Genomic DNA, 21,814 nt, shown 5'->3' with positions numbered 1-21,814 from the left:
GCTCCCAAGTGAAGGGACAGAGGGTCAGAGGGCAGAAATGCTCGGAAGGACAGGAGTGAAGCAGGAATTTCAATTCAAAGCTAATGGATGGGGTTCGGAGGCTGCTATTAGCAGAAATTATCACTCTGTTAATGTACTCCAGGCAGCATTTTTTACAGTTGAATATGGTGTTATTTTCCTAGTTATCCATTCCCTGACAAGTGGTTATAATCAAAGCTGTCTGTGAGCACTATTATCAGAAACTTACTATTATGTGCTGGAGGAAAAAATATCACAGGACGCTGCAGTGCCAGAAACTATTGTAGGTTTTAAAGATCTACTGCCACACCAAGTATTTATTTATGTACTGCTTTTACCTCCTGTGGAAGAAAATAATTTTAACTTAATTTTCTTGTCTCCCCCAACTAGTTTGGAAAGTGCACCTCCCAAAATGAGTCCATAATTATGATTAACAGCACGGGCTAGATCCTCAGTTGCTGTAAATTAGCATTCCCCAATTCCTTGCAGTGGAGCAAAGCCAATTCCTTGCAATAGAGAAAGCTTCCCATGCCCTTGGCGTGCTGCTTTACATCTTTAAGGGTATTAACAAACCTTCCTTAGTGTAGCATTGTACAGAATTTGCTCTGGCCAGAAAAAACTTAAAAAAAATAAAAAAAGATTAAATCTGGTATCATGGTTTTAAAAGTCTTTAAAATTATCTCATAAACAAAATGAATTACTTCAATATATTGTGTTGATGAATTAAATCAACGAAACTGCTACTGCTCTGTCATGTGATCTGGATTCAGAAAACAACTTTATTTTCTTATTAATTTTCAGGTTGGCCATATACTTAATAGTATTACTGTAATTCTGGCACAGCTCTGTGGAAGAAGGAGCTCCAGTGAGACAGCACAGAAAGGAAGTAATTAACAAAAAATGTTTATATCTGTATAGTTGACTACAAAACATGAAGGAAAAAATCCCCTACCATAGGGATTTTGAGGTTTAAGGATATGAATAGGCAATGAAAATTTCTGCACTTTTCATTTAATAAATCCTCAATAATGATCAGATTAATTTGAGCAGCTGAGTAATCATTTCTGAAAACATTCTCTGTTTTAGGCTGCTCTGCCATGCTCTCCATTCAGTTGGTGCTGATGAAAATGATGGTCCAAGGCTGAGATTAGTGAAGAAAAATCCAGAATTCCTGAGGATCCACTGACAGACACATTACATCTGAAACAGGTACTATCCCTGCAAGTTGTTCTTCCCAGATGTCCCCTCCTCTTTTTCATCTTACACCTGGGAATTGAACAAACAGAGTCCAAAAAGGGTTTTGGAACAATCCTAAATAAGGGATACTGTGAAGACAAATGGTAAATGTCTGTTACCCCAGCTGCTAAGTTAATTACTGTAATGGGAAACATCTTGACAGAAGCATTGAATATGGTTATTAGCAATTAACCCACCACTCCAAAAATCACAGTTCTGCTAATAACAGAACAGAGCTCAGCCTTCCTAATTACAATCTCTGCACGAAAATTTCTTTATATCAGATTGGACTGTTAAATCCTGTAACTAGCTACAATTTAAAAAGACTGGCAATGGAGATACTGAGAATTAGACAGAAAAATGAAAATAGAACAGGATGGCGTGACACTGACTCAAAGTTTTGGGCAACACTCGTTCATGCTTGGGGATACACAACAACTGTCACAGCCTGTTTGTAGGAAATTACACATCAAAATTAAAATGCTAATGAGGGGGGCAATATGCTTTAAAGTGGAGAGGATGGGATGGAACATTGTGAGAGACACCAAATCTTTTACAGGATTCGCGATTTGGACGGTGCTGTAAATACTGTGCTGAATTTGGATTGCGCTGGAATCTGACAGAACAATTTTCTGATCAACAGGAGAGGAGAATAATGCAATTTCCATCCCTCAGAAAGTCCTTCAGTACTATATGGAGGGCACGAGCTGGTTTTTTTCCCCTAACCACTTGTACTCCAGGCAATTGCATCCCATTATGACTGCACAAAGCCACCAAGGGGAATTGGCACTTTACCTGCTCAGCTCAAAAGCTGGTTTAGCTGAGCAAGATGCAATTTAATTTGCTCCTTTTCCCAGTCAGGAAGGGAGCTCTGGTCAACATGTCCTGTGACTGCTTTGGTAGTGGCCAGGGTGCTGTTTGTAGATGCTGAGGTCAAAGATGCAGAAGTTAGAGCAAATCAATTTCAGGACAGCAGGAAGGTGCCTGGTTGGTCATGGCAAGGATGTGGAATATAAAGAAGTCACTAAGGCTGTTCCCAGTGCCCTTTTTAGCAGAGCTCAGTGTAAGAACTGGAATAAATGAGTCAGCTCCTACCTCTGTGTCAGGTCTGAAGGTTTAACTGACTTGGGATCCCAGCAGATCAATTATCTCAGGAGGCTTTGAAACTCCTTCCACCAGTGCTGCAACTCTACCCGTGGGAATCATCCCATTAAAGTCAACAGCTCTGCAGGATATTCTCAAACACAGCAGAGGAGAAAACATTAGATTTGTAAGAGGAACACATTGCACTGACTGGGTTGGCTTTGGAGCTCAGGGCAATGTCAAGGTCACAGCAGCTAAAGCCTCTCCTGCCCAGAAGGCAGGGATTTTACTCTGGATTTTTTACTCCAGAGTTTGGCTGCAGCTGCATTTTGCTGTGTGGCCCCCAGGCAAAGGTGTCATCTATTAAGTGGCCTTCACTCTGCATTTTAGTACCTCCCAGTTTGCATGTTGCTGGTCCATTATTCTTAACAACTGGGTATAGTAAATGTTGTGTATAATTTGTAATGATCACACACAGCTTTGAGGAACAATGTTGAATAGTTTAAGTTCCTTAAGATGAAAAAAATGAAAGTTTTTTTTTTAAGACTAATTTACCTCTCCTGGAAAAATCCCCAACAACTGAGGAATGAGATCTTTTGCTATTTTGCCATGATGTGATCCTGAAAATAATCCAGGTTGGGATGACATCACAGGGCATAATGAACACACAGCCTTGACATAATGAATGCCTATTATTTTATGAAGAAAGATTTTCTAGGGTTTAAGAAATAAAATGATTAAAAAATATGTTCTCTGCGGGAGGTAATGAGATTAGCTCAACATAAGGTCCTGTGGAGTTAAAACTACTCCAGACACAAGAAAGACCCAGCCATTCATTGGGAATTTCAGGGTACAATTATTCTGCTCTAAGGCCAGATAATGGCTGTGTGTTTCCTTCCCCATGAAAAAGAAATCAGTTGATAACATCTCCAAGGGATCATGTCCATGCAAGCTTCCAGTCAATGAACAATGTAAAACCAGTTTTCTTGTTATGAATGGTAAATGTTTACCTACTTCAGCAAAGGCCTTGGAAAATAAAAACCATGCAGGAAACCACTTGTGAAGTGTGTGGAAAATGAGAAGTGGGTGTATCATGTTACAGGGCTGCAAGGGAGATGAATGCTCTGCAAAGCAGAGGCTGACGGGGCTGGTGGGGATGTTGATGCACCCACCCAGCTGTGTCTGTCACAAATTTGTGCAGGAGCTCCCTTAGAGCAAGTGGAGACCAAGCCACTCCATCGGAGTGGAAAGGAATCACAGATTTTAGCACTGGCTGGCTCAGGGCCCATCTGCTGTTCACAGCCCAGTGCCTGGTTAGTCACAGCTCTCTGGAGAGAGGGAAACTGTGCTGTAATGCACCTGGAGACCTGCATTAGATCATAAAACGCTTAAGGTGCGTTTTCCTCAATTTTTTATTTGCTACTATGCACAGTTCCCTTTCCAGGTCAGTTGGTCTCCTTCTCTCAGCAGTAAAGGGGAAAGAGTTGTGTTTTGACAGCAGTAAAGGTCTGGAGAGATCATAAAGATGAGACGATGGTCTGGAGGTCGGCAGGCAGCCCTGGGATTTAAAAACCACTCCTGAGTTCCCAGTTTTATGTTCTTGCTGTCACTAACTCTCGGCAGCAGCGGTGTTATCCCTCCCTCAAGATGTTAAACGCGCTTATTTTCACGGTTGCCTCTCGGAAGCGCTCAGATACGATTGGACTGGGCATCCTGTACACAACAAAGAAGGACCAGAGGAAATAAAGATCCGTGTCCGTCAGCGCAGCAGAACGCTCTTGGCATCCCGGCAGCGCGGGGAGAGCTGGAGGCTGCACATCCCTGCGTACGGACAGGGAGAAAGGGAGCACACCCGCTGCCCATCCCCTGCCGGAGCTGCTCCCGCGGGGATGCGGAGCGGGGGCTGCTCCCTTTGCAGGAGGAGCACAGCGGTGTTCCCGGGGGAGCTCCCGGGACGCGGGCACGGCTCGGCTCGGCACGGCACGGCACGGCTCGGCTCGGCACGGCACGGCTCGGCTCGGCACGGCACGGCTCGGCTCGGCTCGGCACGGCTCGGCACGGCACGGCACGGACGGCTCCGCGCTGCCGGGCGGGCCCGGCGGGGCGGGGATGGGGCCGGCCCGGGGCCGCCCCGCCCGTGGCGCGGCTCTGCCGCCGCTTTAAATGATTTGGGGGCCGGGGCTGCTGCTGCTGCCGCTGCTGCTGCGGGTGTCGGTGCTGCTCCATCCTCGCTCCCGGCAGCGCCATGCGGGCCGGGCCGGCGCTGCTGCCCGTGCTGCTGGGCTGCGCTCTGGCCGCGGAGCCGCGGCTGCAGCGGGGCATGTGAGTGAGGGTGCGGGGCGTGAGAGTGTGCGGGCTCGGCCGGGACACGCCGCCTGTGGCCCTGCCGGGAGGGTCCTGCTCCCCTCGGCTCCCCGGGGCTGCGGGGAAAGTTTGGGTGGGCGCGCCGTAACTCCGCGTATCCCCCAAGCCGCGGAGTTGTCCTGGATGGGGCTTGCGGGGCTCCCGGGAGGGAGCGCTGGGCTGGGCTTGGCTTTGCCGTGGGAGGTGAAGGCAGCTCCGGGGCTGCTCCTGCCTTTGCTATCAGCGTGGGGAGAGCAGCAGGAGGAAGATGGGGGTACCAGCTGGGGATCCGTGCGGGAAGGGCAGGGAGCGGGGAGCATCCATCCATCCATCCATCCATCCATCCATCCATCCATCCATCCATCCATCCATCCATCCATCCCTCCTCCCGCGGCCGGGAGCGCACAAAGAGCTGGGCCCGCACGTGTGCGGCTGCCGCGGTGCCGGGGAACTTTCTCCGAGGGGTTCTGCACGGCACGAGCAACAAATGCTCTTTGTTGAAAACGCGGTGGAAGGTTCTGTGTCCGGAGGTGGCTCTCTGGTCGGGCTCTGGAAGAGAGTAGCTGGCCGCATGCACGAAATCTGTGGTTAAAGTTTTTGCGTGCTGAAATTGAATGTTGATGGGAACTGTTTGCTGTGTGCCTTCACTTTTCCTTGTGTACCTTTCTCGTCTTGTGTTTTAAGGAATGTTGTGCCCCCCTCTCAGAGCAACCTGACAACAGCCTTTTCAAATATCTGTGTGCAGCCTGATTTCTAACCTCCCTTGTCTTCCTGGGTTTTATCTTCATCAACTTCATGCCACTCTTTCATAATTAATGTCTTGTATTTGCTTTCAGTTTAGTTCTTTATTCTGTCTGAAAATTGAGATTTCCAAGCCTATTGCTCTCTGGCTTTCTATGCAATACATATTTACACAGCATTTACCAGAAGTGCTTTTAAGGTGGTTTATATTACTCCATTTTGCTGGAGCACAAAGTATCCATCACAGTGCTTAGAGAAGTTAAGCTTGTTCTGTGGTAAAACATTTTCCTTTGTTAAAAGTGCTCTGTGTTCCTTTCAGGCGTGCTTTGTGCTCTCTTTCTGAGCAATTACTCTATCAGGAGGAGGAATAGCATTGGCCTACATTAATCTGTTTGCATTTGACATCAGTAATAACTATGATTCTGCACTTTTGAAGCTGGAGGTGCTGTTAACTGTGAATTGCCTCCAAACAATTTTTATTTGCTTTTACCTTTTTAAAGACTGTGTCACTGAAGGAGCAGAGGGAGCATTCCCTTCTGGGAGTGATGCTGTGTGAGGGTGTTGCTGCTGGGCTGGAGCAGCAGTGCACTGCAGCAATCAGGAGCAGGACCCAAGCCCCCAGACCTGTGTCAGAGCCTTGAGTGCTTTTCCCAAGAGTCATATTCCTGAAATTACTTCCTTTCTTCCTGCTTTTCCCGAGCTGGGGCAAATATAAGTATTACTGCAAACTTTCCTGCTATTTAGGGACTTTACCTTTGGTGTAAGCACAAATGCAAGATGTCACCACGCTTTAGAAGTCAGTGTGTTCCAAGAAACAGTGACATGTCCAGGAGGATTTTTTTAAATGAGTCACCTTTTTCTAACAATTCTGGTTTGACTTTGGTCATCTGCAGTCAATGAACTCAGAACAGCAAATGCATCCCTTGGAACACGCCATGCTGTGTGTTCTTTGCTTTGTTTTGATTGAGATCTTATGTGGCTGAGGCTATACAGGATATTCTTCATGACTGTTTTCCTTCTGTTGCTAACTTGAGCATTTGCTCCTAGCTAGAAATGGGAGGGATCTGTGGGGATGTTGGTGTTCTGCTTCCAAGCCCCCTGAGGAGATTTAATGTAGAACAGATTAGAGAATGATGAGATATTTCTATCAGCTGCTTTTCCATACAATTAGCCCTTGATATGATCCTCTAATAGAACTTCAGAGAACTCTGGAATGACCAGAGAACAGATATGCCATTTTCATTGTACAGCATATTTGGGCCTTTAAATGAGGAATTAACCATGTCTGATGATAAAAAGCACATTTTTAACACTTTGTAGTGAGCTCTCTAGCCCAAAACTGGGCTGTGTAAGACAATGCAAGTGTGATGTGTGGTTACCTAGCATTGGGCTTCACAGGAATTGGGGGAGCTGTGGGACAGTGCAGAAATGAGAGCTAAAGGAGGACTTGAGCTGCTGTCAGAAGTGGTAAATCCTCTCCTAGACTAGCATTCCCCTGGGAGCTGGAGCAGTACAGATGTCTGCTCTTAGTTAGGGGTGTAGGACAGAGCAGAGGCAGTGGAGTTATGAGCTATGTGCTGGGAACCCCCTTTGTGCAGTAAATATCACCTTTCAGAGTGAGGACTGGGACAGGGCTCAAGAATGGATTCCTCTGTTCCCAGGTGAGGTGGGTGAGGACTTCTTTGCCAAAGGCAGGAGAGAAGTTTTGTTCCTGTCAGCATTAAGCCCCCTGGCTTGCTCTGTGGCTCTGCAGGTCCAGGATGACATCTGAAGGGGCTGCTTTGCTTTTAGAGGATCCAGTCTCAATCTTGCAATAAAAGTGTTTTGCTTAGGGTTTTTCTTTACAGCTCACATGTTGTGTCTGCATATTTTCACTTTATCCACTAGCAATCTGGTCACATTCCAAGGAACACCTGGATGTAGAGCTGGATTCCTGGCCGAGTTACTGTTTTCCAGCTTCTTCAATTCTTCGGGGCAGTATCAGCTTTCTTGTGCTCCTCCTGATAAATCACGTTCCCAAAAGCAAATTCTAGCATCCACATGTTATCTGCCTCTGCAAACCTCGAGTAAACCTGGCCCTGCAGCTGTTCCAGCTGTTGGGTGCAGTGACACAGGGCTGGTTTTGCACCGCTGCAGACAGATGTGCCTGTGGACGCTTTCTTTGAGTGGCATAAATAAAACTTCCTTTTAAGGTAGAATTAAAAAAGGCACTTTTGATTCTACCACTTTTTTTCCTTGATGAAATGCCTTGCAAGAATTAACTGCTGTTGTACAAAGTGTTTCCATATGAGGAGATGCCTCCGAGTTGTGATTGTTGCAGCGGAACAAATTGCATGTCATTTTGAATATTTGGAATGCAGTGCAGAAAACAAAAAAAGAAATGCTTCCATAAAGTATACACAGAGACAACTTAAACCTGGAGCCTGGAATTTTGTTATGATACTGTCCAAATGATGTGAAAAGTAGATTGTGTAATCATTTCTTGGTGAGAAATTGTCTCAATGTATAGGCTGTTTAGCCAATATACTGTATTTTCACCTCAAGTGATGTCAATTTGCAGCTGTGAGGAAAGCTTGTCTTCCTAGCATTAAATAAGGACTTCAAGTAGGTTTCCTTTTTTGAGGTGAGTGGAATCTCCTTCCACTTCTTTGGATGGGTTATCTTAGACTCGGAGGTTTTGTAGTTAAAAAAAATTAGCAAGCTTTTCTGGTGAAAATAAGGACCTGGTTTGCTAGTGGTGTATTTCTACTTGTACCACTGTTTAATTTTGTATTAAATTTGTACATCAAGTGAGATTAAGTTTCAACCTTGGTTGGAGTGATGCTGGCAACTGAGAGTCATTGACAAATTTTGATTTTAGGATACTGAATTTTGCCTAACTTGCTTTCAGCTGAAACCTGAAGCCCTTCTTCCCATTCCTGTCTGCTCAGACTCCGTAGGGTTGCAGCAAACCCTCACTCCCCCTGAGCAGCAGCTACTCCAGCTTTTGAGGCTTGGATAATGTGATTTTTAGCAAGCATGGTTTAAATGCATTGGCATAAAATCCATGGTGGTTTCATCCCCTCATTTCCCCAATGCTAGAATTTGCAGTTGGAGACTGAGAGGTTTCTGATCTTTGTGAATGTGAAGATCACACTGAACAGAAATAGTTATTTTAGCCTGTGCACTACAGGATGCTGCCAGCAGATAGAGCTCATGCTGGTCAGCGCTGCAGCACAGAATCCCATTCCTCAGGACTTTGCACTTCAAGCTTCTGTTTCACAGTTCCTAGAGGAATATTAATTTTGAATCTAGTCTTTTAACAGATGGCAAAGAGCTCTTTTCCTCTTTTTCTGCCCCAGTATATTCACTGTCAGGAGACTTAAAGATAATAAATGGGTGTCATGGTGGTGCTGTGCTTTTCCTGATTTATGACGTTTTCCTGCTCTTCAGGAGAAAAATGAGATCAAGACTTTCTCCTAAACTCTGAAATAGCTGTAAGACAGCATAGTAAAATCTGATAGCCTGAAGTTGTTATATTTATCAAAGATGAACTTGAACTGTAAATATTTTCCAGTTTTAGAAACTCCTGGGTTTGTACCAGAGACACCATAAAATGCTTTTAAATCTCACAAGAGGTTTAGAAATTCTCTGCTCATAATCACAGCAAGCTTACACGTACTGTATGATTCTTAAATCTGCACATTTAAGGTAAGAAAGCGAAGGGGAATGTCCCTTCACTTTTAATGGGATTTGGCTTCTCACATTACTCTCCAAAAATACACTCTAAGAGGAAAAAGCTCGTCAGGTTTCTTTAGGTGTAATTGTCATGGAATGTTGCTATAGTTGAGTTACTTATGCAATAGTTTATTGGGCTTGAAATGTGTTTTTGCAGCATGTCTCGGGAAAATTGCCTGGTTTTTGCTTTGACTTTTCTTCTGCATTGTTTATATCCAGCACTGCATGTTTTTCCTAGTTGTAGGCATGCCATGATCCAGGTATGACAGACTGTGGAATATTTTTAATAAATTTGAGGAAACCCCCTGGTGAGGAGGGATGAGATTATCTGTGGTGGCAGACCTGGTCTCCAGGTGACTTTTTAGCAGAACTTTGATGGAAGTGACACTTTGGCTCCCAGGGGGTTAACAGCCCATATTGCAGACTTGTGTTATTCACCAATTAAATACCTTCTCTCTTTGAACACAGTTAATAGATTTCCTTCCTCTGAAATCCAAGCCTGTTATTGCTTACATTCCCTCTCAAATCTATTGCTTTTAATTTATTTCTGAGCAGAAAGAAATTTCCTTTCATTACTGAGAAATCAAAGCATTTGAAAATGATGTACTGAACATACGCAGTTTGTGCTTTGGATTCCAGCTTCTAGCCTTGCTTTAAAACCAATCATTAATTGTTCCAGAGGGGAACTTGATATTTCTGCCTTTGCTGGGAGATGGTGTAGGCTGTGATGTGTGCTCTGAGCTCCATTTCAGTGCCTTTGACCTGTGGATGAATATTTGTGTGTGGAAAGGGGAATGCTGTTCAAGTCAGAGTGCTGACACTTGTTTCTGTGCTCTGTAGTAGAAACACCTTGCTCTCTTCCCTTGGTAAGTCAGAGCAGAGCTTGGCACAAAATCTTGTTTAGAAGAGAACTCCGTGCCCAGACCATGTTTTTATGTACATGACCTAATTCAATATTGAAAATTTAGCATCATATCACGGGATGTGCCTGAGAAGAGGCTTTATATGGCGCTCTGTAGTGTTTCTTAATGAAGAAATCCCCATAAATTATGGAACAATTGGGTATTTTGGGCCTGGTCTTCTCAGGTTGGAGCATTCCTCTATAGTATATGAATTTTTATACACCTCAGCCCTCAGGAGACTCTTCAGTGGTTGCCCTTTTGTTTGTATTTGCTGGTGCTCTCTCTGCCTGACCAGTGCACCATCAATGGTGAAAAATACAGCTGTATAAACTTCTCTCATCATTATATTGCTTGTATCTTACAACTGTGAGTCAAAGCCTGTCCATCTCTCTCTGTAGAGTAACACCAGGAACTGTGGGTTATTTAGAACCTCAGCAGAAGTTTCTAATCCAAAAGATTTAAATTGAGATTTTTTTTCTCTCCTTCTACTTTGCCACTGTTTAACACAAATCCACTAATGCATGTTAGTTTATCTGTGGTTAAAATTAATTAAATATTTAGCTTAACCAAGTTTTCTTCATGTTAAAGCAAACAAATGAAAACCCCAAACCAAACAAAACCCCTCAAAAAAACAGACACTGGTATCAAGCTAATGATTTTTAGGGGAGTAAAAGACTTGGAATATTTTAACACCTAAAATGTTGGCACGTAGGGGTTTTTCTTGCATATATTGCATACATTAGATGTAATCATGTTTGTTGCAGTTTGACTGGAAGTTATATATTTCATGTTATTTTAAAAGTAAGATTTTAAAAAAAAGTTTTGCTTTGAAACTGTCAAAATCTGGCAGGCACCAAAAAAGCAGCGAACAATTCCTAGATGTGGTTGCTGAAATAGAGCTGAGGATTTCAGTGCCTTCCAGCTCATTTAATTGTCAAACAGTGTGGCACTTGCTGTAAACCAGAGTGAGCTTTCTCTCCCTGTGACGAGGTGGTGTGACACTTGGAATGATTTTTATGTTAATATTTGAACATTAGGTCCCTTCGTGCCTTCCTGCTGAAGGAAGCCCAGGTGTGTGCACCTGGCAGGTTCACCTGGGGTGGAGTTTACTGGGGGGCTGCACACAGGGGAGTGATAATGGCAGTGGGTGAAATTACACCTAGAGCTTTCCTCCCTGATTTCACACTTTTACACCCTCAGTTTAATGGGGATTTTGAACACTTATCTGCTTTGTCTTAACAATGCCAACTATTTCTTAGCCTCCTTTATGTGATATCCCATGTGGTTTTCTAATTAAGAGAGAGATCCTTGGGACACTGCCCCGTTAAATTTTGTAAAGCTGAGTGTTTGTGCTGCTTGGGGCTTTGCAGACCTGGTCACTGGTGCTCTCCTGGATGAAGCAGACAGAACTAGAAAACTGGATGTTGCTGGGGATTGAATCTACATGACACTAAAAGAAAAAAAAAAAGAATAAGAATCGCTCCCTGATTTCAAAATGAAAAAAAAAAAAAGTGACTTGGCCAATCATGGTTAAATGATTTGGATGTGCATGTTTATCTTCTGCTTTTCTTGCCAACCAAAATAGATTATTCTGTCCTGGGGGAGGGAGGAGGATGGTTAAGTGGAAGGTAAACGACAGGCGCTGCACTTTGATAGCTGCAAGAACTAAAAATCTTATTGTTGTTATAATAGCTGAGTGTGTAATTAATCATCTCCTATTGATTTGCTCTTCATCTAGATGCAGGGCACAAAGGCTGAAGGAACTCTCATGTTATTTAGCTGCTCCATCTAATCAGAGAGAGGATGTGAGTAAGACACAGCAGCGCATCAGTAACCTGTGGGATGGGGCAGCCTTGTGTGCTGGACCTTCCTCCACAGAGCCAGAGAACAGCAGTGATAATGAGACCTAATCTAAATGAGCTTGGTGCTTACAATCCATGTCCCAGAGGGGCTGTGAACATCACAAATATTGATACATGATCAGGAGAGAGCAGGGATTGATTAGTGGTCCAGGGAGCAGGGTGTCCTAATTGTCTCTGGTAGTGCTGATTAATTTGATCAGGGAAATGAGCCTTAAAATAGATTAAGGGTAGAAAGGGGAGCTTGGCAGCTTAAAAAAAATAAAAACCTTTTCTGTCATTCTGGCCTTTGTGAATTATTAAGCAATATGTATCTAGAGACAAAATTTATATATATAATCCAATATACGTAACTTGTGCTTTGGACCTTTTGTTTCTGTGGTCTGTTTCCCAATTTGACTTTTCTTTTCCTGTGTTCAAATACAATTTGGTTTTTTTCTCCTTTCCAATTGAGATCATATAGATTAAAAACTTTTAATCAGCATCTCTTTTGCATAAAACACCATGCTGCTGGCTGTTTCTCCTCTGCAGTGCCACATGTTTCTGAAAGATGTCACAGTGTCTTTCTAGAGGTCTTTTTTATGAGACAATGGTGATGTTGGAGGTGTGAGGGGATTCAGACAGCTAACCTGAAAAGCTCCTAACCAAATCCTTTGCAGCAGTGTACAACCATTTTCAGATCAACATCAGTGTATCTCTGGTGCAAAACCGGTTACCATCACAGCAGTGGAGAACTTAGCCCTGACTGTCGTCCTGGTTCCCTTAAGAAAACTCTTATTTGATCTTTTCAAACTAAAACTGAGTAAGCAGACTGTGGTTTTCTAAACTTTTAATAGCAGCATAAGGGGAAGGAGCAGCAACCAATTAGGGTTTTGAAAGTACAAGATTCCAGCAAGTTGCTCCTTATGACAGGTTTCATCTATTGACTGATTTATGGGAAGATCAATAGTGTTCAGGCTGCAAATTCGTCAGCTGAGGCAATGCAGGCTGCAACATCTCATTTTTAGGGAGATGCTAACAGCTGTGTGACTTAGTGTAGAAGGTGGTGTCATTCAGGGAGTCTCTGTGGAAAGACCTGAAATAAGACAGCCAAATTCATCTTTGTTAATGTTTTGATTTAAAGTTTGTGCTGTTGAAAGAAATCTTTAGGGATATCTTGATGTGTGTTTGCTCTCTCGCTGCTGTTCAATCCACCTACCTTCAGCTTCTTGCACTGAGCTGGGTAAAACTAGATGGGTAGAAAGAGAGATTTACTTTGGCATCCCAGGTGTTGGGCAGAAAAAGAAAATATCCCTGTCACAGAGATATGATGGACCTTTACAAATGGAAGTGTCCAAGGCCAGGGCTTGGAGCCACCTGGGAGAGTGGAAGATGTCCCTGCCCATGGCAGGGGGTTAGAACTGAGTAATCTTTAAGGTCCTTTCCAACTCAAACCATTCTGTGATTTTTGTGGCAGATCTATTGCTTTTATTTTTAAAACTCCAAACACAGGCACGAATTGCATCCCGCCTGGAGATGCTTTTAATTTTCTCTGAACTTTTCCCGTTGTGCAGGGGTTCACAGGCACCACAGCCGTGTGATTAGCCCAGGCTGCTCTTGCTCCTTGTTGGTCTAATTATCTGTTCATTAGAATCTCAAGTCCTGAGCTGGAAGTGCGTAGGGTGTCTTTGTTTAAAGGGCAGTCTCCTAATGCAAATATTAAGAGAGCTTTCTGCCTTGCCTGAGTCAGACTGACAAGCTAATAATAGCCTTGGTGTTAGCCTTGGCTAGCACAGAGCACCAGAGCAAAAAGGTTTAAAGGGACTGGTGTATCCATCAAATCCTGCCCCATAATGTGCCTTTGAGTCTTTTGCTTGTTTTAACACTTAAACCCCCGTTAAGAAACATCTTCTGAATGCAAAGGGCAGGGCAGGAAAACAGGAGCTGCTCTCTAATACACCACCACATCCACCTGGGGCTTCAGCTCAGTCCTGGATGGCCTCTAATTATCAGAGTGCCACAGTGCTGAATTGTACCTTCACTGGCTGTAGCCTGGTTCCAGGAGCTGCTCTGGGGTTTAGAGGACTCAAGTGAGTCAGATGGCTCAAAAACTGCCGTGTTGACTCTGTGTGTGTGGGGAGCTGTGAGGATGCTGAATTGTTGGAGAGGGCATGTTTGATTCCCAGCTTTGCCAGCACAGGATTACATGTTATGCAATTGCTGCAATTTAATTATAGTGTTTCAGCAGTTTTGATATCTGCCTTTAAATTATCCCAAGGGCATCAAGGAGGAATGGCTTACTTTGAATAAATCTTCATAAACACATGACTCTGCTGCTGCCTTGTTTTGTTCTGTGAGCGTCATTTTTTCCCATTAACCATATCCTAGAAGTCAATACTGCTATTCCTGGAAACATGGCAATATCACATGAGGAGGAACTTGTGGGATGGGCTCAGTGTGTCATTACAACAATTGTCAGCTCCTCTCTTTTATTTATGGAAGAGCGATGCATATGAATGTACCTTTATCTGGAAAGTTTTAGGCAATTCTAATAAAAGGAGATATGCATGAATTATCAGAACATGATGTTCTATTCACTGGAGGGAGAGTCATTTTAAAAAGCCTGCTAAGTGAGGCATGGTTGCTAAGTAAGGCAAGGGTTTTATTAGACCAACTGACGTAATGGAAAGGAGGAAAAACAGGCAAGATTTTGGGCACACAAAGATCTTCCTTGGATGGGAAACGAATGGCAGACTTTGTGCTAAGAATGGCTTGGGAACAATGGCTCTGAACTTTAGCTAAATGTGTTAAATGGGGAGGTAGTTCTGGGGGAAGGGGTAGCTGGGGCACATGGGAAGGATTGCTAAATAATGGAGATGACTTTGGGAATGAGGGGGAAGCCTGACTGCTCGAGGAACTCAAGGCAATCTGGAACTGGGCTGTGAGCATCTCCTGTTTGCTCTGAGGTGTTGGCACCCAGGGCAGACCTGAGGAATGCAAAATATGGAGCAATATTGAGTATGGGCTGTGCAGCAGAGGAGGAGGAGGATGGAGGGATGGCCACTGGCAGTGTGGTTTAGGATGATGGAGATGATTGCTCTAATTGCTCTAAAGCCTGGGAGAAAGAGATATTCTAGTTCAGGAAAGTAACTTCTGCCAAGGTCAGGTGTTGCACTACAAATGGATTCCTTATTTCCATGGTGATGTAGGACAGCTCTACAGCTGTGGGCTTTCTCCTCCTGCCTTCCTTTACATGGGCTGCCTGAATCCCTGAGGGCTGTTTGGATCGTGTTTCCACCTGCTCTGTTCCTCCTCCTGGAGTGTCCTTGTGGGGCAGAGGTCCCCTTTCCCCTGAGATGATGTCCCAGGTGTCCCCTTGGCAGCTGTGGTGGCTTTGGGGGGCCTGGCTGGGTGTGCCATTCTCTGTGGGGTGATGACAGCATTCTGCACAGCGCTGGGACTGTTGTCCAGCCCAATCCTGGGGGACTGGATCCAGGCAGGGCTTCTTCCAAGTGTTCAGCTCAGCAGGAAAACTGATCATGGATATAGTGTTTTCTGGTTCTGCACAGGCTTAATTTCATGATATTTGCAAACCACTTGGAGACCTGTGGATGAAAGATGTTCTCTCTTTAGAGAGGCTACCTTGTGTGGTGCTCAGGCTTCAGAGGAGTTCAAAACCACCACAAATCCTGAATGAGAGATTAACAATATCCCCTGTGAATGATGGTGACCAACTGCCAGGCAGCTCTTGGGCTAGATCTCCTCTCTTATTAGTGCCAATCCCAGGTTTCCTACCTGTGACAAAGGAAATAGGTGTGACAGGGTGTTACTTGGTCACTCTCTAGCTTGGAGAGGGCTCAGACTGAAATTTGGGGAAGGACTTGTCTGTTGGTGGGTGATGTTGGCAGGGTGGTTATAGAAGGTGCCTGTTCCCCCTGTGCTTGAGTTCCTGAGGCTTGTGCTTGCAAAGCCTCACCAGGCTGTCCTGGGGGATTGGTGATTAAATTATTGCTCTAACAATCTATAAACTACTCAAAAATATCAGTGAGTTAATTTCATTCGTGTCGCAACAGGTTCCTGCCTTCAAAGATGACAAAACCCCTCATTCTTTATGGTTTTATTTAGACTTTGAATATCTGCTGCTGTTGTTTTCTGTCATGCAAAATTTCCTGATTTATACCAGGGCAAAGAAACTGGGATAAGGCAGACAAAATCCCTGCAAAACCATCAGCATGTAACCTTTTTTTTGACCCTCCATACCTCCTGCAATCCTGCTATTTTTGTAACTCTGGCTAGGTAGCAGGATGAAGATTACATGTCATCCTCCAAAGCAGAGCTTTTATTTTGGTCTTGTTATTTTAGGAATAATCAGCAGAGAACAAGGATACTTCCTCTCACCAATTTCGTGTGTTACCCTGAGGGGACTGATAGCGAGGGGGGCTCTTACAGAAGACACAATTTCCCTAGCAGTAGTTCAGATAAATCTTATCTGCCCTTGAATCTTTGGTAAATCCTTCACTGGCTTGTGAGGAGCCTGAATTTCAGTGCATTTTTGTTCCCATGCTGCTTTCTGAGCCTTGGAGCTGCAGTGTGTTCCACCACCAGTAAAAATTCTGGTCCAAACTCTTACACTCAGCAGAGTTTTATGTGTGTTTCTCAAGACGCCTAAATTTGGTGTTAGAAATAAAAATTATATTTTTCTTTTTCCCCCCCAGGCCCAATGTGTGCCCAGTGCTGGAGCTGGCTCTGGTGGGACACCAGGAGCCCTGCATTCAGTCCTTCAGTCGGATGGTCAGGATGTGGAAGCAAGGCTGCACCAAGAGGAGGTGGTGTGTGAGCTACGAGAGAAGGTAACACGTTATCTGTTCTTATAAATGGGTTTTGTTGCTAATCTTTGTGCAAGTTCTTGAATTTATTTTTTTTTTGTCAGAGAAGTTGTCAGCTGTTTCATCTGAAACGTGTGGTTACGGACATAGTGCCCTCCTGAGATTTGACTTGAAATCTGTCGTTACTGAGTAGAAAATGTGATTTTTTTTAATGTGTTTTGGGTTGCTCGTGAGCTTCGTGGTTGGCTTTAGATTCAGAATTTTACACTATCAGAAAATGTTCCTGTCTTGTTCTTGTTCAGGTGAAGCCCAGCTGTCAAGTCATTGGCTTTGAAAAATTGAACTTCTTTCTATTTCTGTCACATGCTTGGAACTGATGGGAGATCTGACTCCCCCAACAGCTAAACCCAAAAATGATTGCAAAAAAAAAAAAAAAAAAAGTAAAAAAAAAAAATTGTTCACTTTTGACTAGCCTGAATACAAATTCTTCAAAATAATGTGTGGACATAGCATATCAGAGCTGTTGGCTGTTATCAGGATGCAGTTTGCTGTTTTTGCTTCGTTTTTAACGAGGACTCCTGATGGGGGCTGAAAAAGCATCTCATAAATGTGAGATATGAGTGCAGAGTGCTGCTGGGGAGGTGGGAGGGAGTGGAATGAGAGTTGTGGATGCTCTCTTAACCTTCCTCTCCCCACAGGTCTGGCTACTACACGGTTTACAAGCAGGTGTACAGGATGGAGCAGCAGACTGTCTATAAGTGCTGCCCTGGCTGGGCCCAGCAGGACAATGAACCTGGCTGTCTGCACTGTGAGTTGGGACAAAACTGGGACAAAGCCACCAGGTGACATCCCCAGGCCGTGCCTTCCTGCTGAATCCCCACTTCTGGATACAAGGGTTTTGTTTCTTGGGGTTCATAACTGGCATTTCCCCAGTGATGGGGGGGATAAATGCCCTTAAAAAAAAAATAAAAGCGCTCACGTAAAAGCGGCAAATAGTTCTAATTTTAATCCACACAATTTGGATTAACAGTCTAAACTCTAATTGGAGTTGTTGCAGCATTTTTGTGCCAGCCTGGCTTTGACAGGCCAACCAAATTTATTGCTGTTACCCAAATTATGCAGAGAAATCTGCTGTGAGGCACTTCTCTTGGGTGTAGCACTTGCTAGTCTGTCTGGTTCTGGCATTTTCACTGCTGCTGGTGCCATGGAGGCAGTTTTATTTCTACCCTGTGGTTCTCCATCTGATGAGAACCTGTTTCTATCACTAATTTCTAATCATGGTTGGATGTTGTCCTAAAAGATGGAATTTAATTGAAATGATAAGGCAGCACTTCAGCCACTGTTAACAAGACATCAGTAGAAGATGGGAACCTACTCAGTGTTTAGTTTTGTTACTGTTTAGTCAGTAATTGTGTTTTCTGTATGAAAGTTAGCATCTGTTCTTATTTATTTTTTAATCTTCATACCAACTTCAGGGCTGCATTCAGAGAGCTTGCTTTTATGGTTGTCTCTTTGTAGTTAAAACACAAAAACAAGCCTGAGAGGTATTCCTGTTAGTTTCAGCCTGAATCTACATATTTAGTGTGCACCTGTTTAGTTGTAAGAAGTCAAAAATATGTTTACAATCTGTGTTTTAATCTCTGGTGTAAAGGAGTTTAAGGAGTGAGCACCAGTGGCAAAATGAAATTTTCTTCCTGAAAGAGCAGTGCAGACTTGCTTTGAATTCTTTAAGGCCCCAAAGTGGTTGAATTGCTCTTTTGTATTTGATACTCTTTGCAAGTTTGGCTCAAGCATGTGGAACTTAAGTTGTTGTAAATAAAACTCTTCTGTGTTAGAGGAAGGGAAGAATTGTAATTCCCTTCCACATATATAATATCTCCCAGTGCATCAGTGGTTTTTAACCATTCCAACATTATTGCCTGGCAGCTTTTCCTATTTTATTTTAGATTTGAGTCCTGTCTTCTGCCTCTGAAGCACCTTCAAGTTAAACTGCAATATTTTAGTCTTACTCTGATTCAATTTCTTCCTTTCAACGAGGTCATTCCACCTATGATAGCAAGTCCTGCTGCAGCCCAGCTTTACACCTCAATAAAAATCTGGGTTTCTTATTTGGGAGGTCAGAGAGGCAGTTCTGGAGGATCCTTGGCACAGAGTGAGCTGAAACAGCCTGTCCCATTCTGTTTGTGTGCTCTAGTGCTCTGCACTGCTGGCACTTGCTTCAACGGAGGGAAGTGCTCTGGAGGAGGATCCCAGCTGTGCCAGTGTCCTGCAGGATTCCAGGGGCCTCGCTGCCAGTATGGTGAGTGCAGTGGGAATTCTCTCAAGGGCAGCTGGTGTTGGGGTAAAATGCATCTTCAACAGTAAATCTTAAAACAAGGGGGTTTTATTAACATCGACTTAAAATTAGAGGTGCCTTCGCTGATCATTTAATTTTAAGTCAACATTAAAGTTGACTTTTAAGAGGTTATTTGGTCATTCTCTGATTTTCCAGAATTTGGTGGTTATTTTTTTTTGGTGTTGAATTCTAACAAAGCAAGATGAAAATTGAATTTGATTGGTATCAGATGAGTGTCTGTGGTGGAGAATATCACTGAATATCAGCAGTGGTGTCCAGTGGAATATCTGTCTCTTGCTTCTCAGCTTGAATGTTCCTGTGGTGCTCTTAGTGAATTTCTCAGCCTTGCTTTTACCTTTGTGAGAGGAAATTCTGAGTCAAAGCAGGTGGGCAGTAGGTGAAGAATGCAGCAAATGAATTTGTTCATGGGATTTTTTTGGGGTTTTTTGTTCATCTCAAAGTAGGAAGGTTTTATAGCTCACTACCAAATATTTCATAGTATTCCTGGACTAATATATGCACCAGTCTTTCATTTCACTGTGTTCTAGCATACTATAGTCTGAATTCTGGGTGACTTAGACTCTATCACCCACTCTCAATGAGAATCTTTTTTGTCTCTCACGCTGGCTCACAATATGATAAACCTACAATGGGTTGTCTTGTAATTTAACACACTGTGTAAAGCTCTCCAAAATTACAGCACTGCATCCATTTGGCTTCTTAAGGGAGGGAAGAAAGTCATTCCTTCAGAGTAGGCTGTGATTGGGACAAAGGGTTTCTTTTGTATTAGGCGAATGATAATTTCCTTTTCAGCTGAAGCATATTGTGCTGTGTTCAAAGGAAGGCAGATTTTTAAGTATTTCGTTTTTTCCTGTTTAAATTCTAATATCTTTGTGTCCTCACCTGGCTTGTCTGTCAGGCAGTGTGAGTGAGAGGGACTATAACAATAAATAAAATGCAGAGCTGTTTACAATGGGGCTGCTGCTGCCTGCAGACAATTTCAGCTCAGTTGAGCTGTGATTGGGTATTTCTTTACTGCCCACAAAAACAAGTTTATGTGGGTGAGTTGAGGTGAGCCAGAGTGACACCAAGGCAGGCTGGTTGTGATTAACTTACAGAGGAGCTGCTGCTTCAAGGTAAAGCAGGATCACAATCTCCAAAAAGGCCTTATAATGAGCTTTCACCAGGTGGAATATAGCTCAGCAAATTATAAATTGTCCTTGCCATGATAAATTGCCTTTTGAGACTCCTTTTGCTCGGCAATACCTGTGGAGCTGAGGCATTCCCAGCAGGCAGGCTGTGGGGAGCCCAGCTCAGGTTTTCAGGCTGCAAGGAGCTCGTCCCTGTTTCACAGGTTGGTGGCTGCAGCCCCTGCAGTAAAAACAATCAGAGGCATCCTGCAGACCCTGCTCTCTGCACTTGGGGGGAACTTTTATCTCTGCTCCTTTGTCTGCCTTCCATTGATTCCTCAGGGCTGAATGGAATTCCTGGAGCCATCATTCTCAGGCTTGTGCAGCAGCTGCTATCGCAGCCTGGCAGGAGGAAGTTCATAAATTGAATTCTGAAGGGAAAAGCCTCCTTTCAGGAAGGGTGTTATGGACCATTCACCTGCCTAACAAAAGCAAGGTAATTTAGAGTGGAAGGCCTCTTAACTGTCACAGGTGCCCCCAGTCAGGTTCTTCTGAGGCTTGTATCATAGCTGTGCAGGAAAAAGGAAGGGGAAATGTACTGTGGGACTAACAGCCACAGCCTCTCGTTTCCTTGGCTGGTGTTGGAATATTGCCCATAAAGTAGCTTGGATTTAATGCTTGAGAGATGGTTTCTTTCTTCCTTTCAAAGAATTAAGGAGTCCATCACTGTGATTCTGAGGTGAATTTGATACTGTTATAAGAGCAGCAATTAAAAGTTAACTTATTTTTCATTATAATATATTATATTTTTTTGTTTATTAGTTTTAGTTACATTATATTGTAAATGTTTTAAAGTTGATTATTTAAAATTATTTTGTGTGGGTTTTATTATAACACATTTTTTATAGTTTTAGTATCTAATTTTATTTGTAAGGCTATTTTTAGAAACTTGCCTTTAGTTTATTTTTTTTTAAATAATGTTTGTTTTATTTTATGGTATTTTTGAGTCAATAATTTTTATTTCAAGGTTTGCATATAGATGTATACAATGTGAGCTTTTTGTCAGGCTTTGAGAATTTTCTATAAATCCATTTCCCACATTTGTAATCTTGGCTTCTGTCACTTCTGGTATTGTGGCTTCCTGTCAGTCTCCTGACAGAGGAGGAACCACAGACATTTCATAGCTGCACTTGAACTCATTTGAGCAAAATTGCTTCACGTATCCCATTTTATATCTCCCCCTCTCCAACCTTTTTGATTTTCTTCTCTGTTTCTGCCATCAACGTTGGCAGCTGATTCTAAAGTTTCACTTGTGCAGCAACTCTCATGATCTCCTTGCTGGGTGCTGTGAGCTACAGACTGTAGACAAATTAGTGTAAAAATATTACTAAATTCAATTACTCTAAGAAATAAATAGGCCTCAGGAATCTTCTAATCATCCTTTTAGTGGAATTTATATTTGCCATTGAGTTAGGGAGTAGGTCATTGTCCTGGAAATGAATTTTTGTCCTGAAGAAAGTTTGTGATGGATCCTCCAGGATGGCTGATGGCAGCCTCACAGCCATCTCAGCAGAGATGATTATTCCCAATTGGCATGAGAGCAGCTAATGACTTTTTAAAGGAATTATGGGGTGTTCCTGCAGCC

At 43.3% G+C, this 21,814-nt stretch overlaps 1 protein-coding gene across 1 annotated transcript in view; it reads left to right on the top strand.

The window, feature by feature from the left end:
- Window positions 1–4,582: 4,582 nt before the first annotated feature.
- LOC311157514 (uncharacterized protein) overlaps window positions 4,583–21,814 on the top strand; it is a gene marked incomplete at both ends in the record, with an annotated part of 182,574 nt that continues 165,342 nt past the window's right edge. The window contains 4 exons of the mRNA XM_084212244.1: window positions 4,583–4,659; window positions 16,594–16,728; window positions 17,403–17,512; window positions 18,899–19,003. Coding sequence (XP_084068370.1) covers window positions 4,583–4,659; window positions 16,594–16,728; window positions 17,403–17,512; window positions 18,899–19,003 — 427 coding nt within the window. The remainder of the gene's footprint in view (window positions 4,660–16,593; window positions 16,729–17,402; window positions 17,513–18,898; window positions 19,004–21,814) is intronic.

This window comes from Fringilla coelebs (assembly GCF_963513975.1).
Source record: "Fringilla coelebs genome assembly, chromosome: 10".
Lineage (NCBI taxonomy): Eukaryota > Metazoa > Chordata > Aves > Passeriformes > Fringillidae > Fringilla > Fringilla coelebs.
The sequence above is the reverse complement of the archived record's forward strand: the minus strand, read 5'-3'. Positions and strand labels throughout refer to the sequence as shown.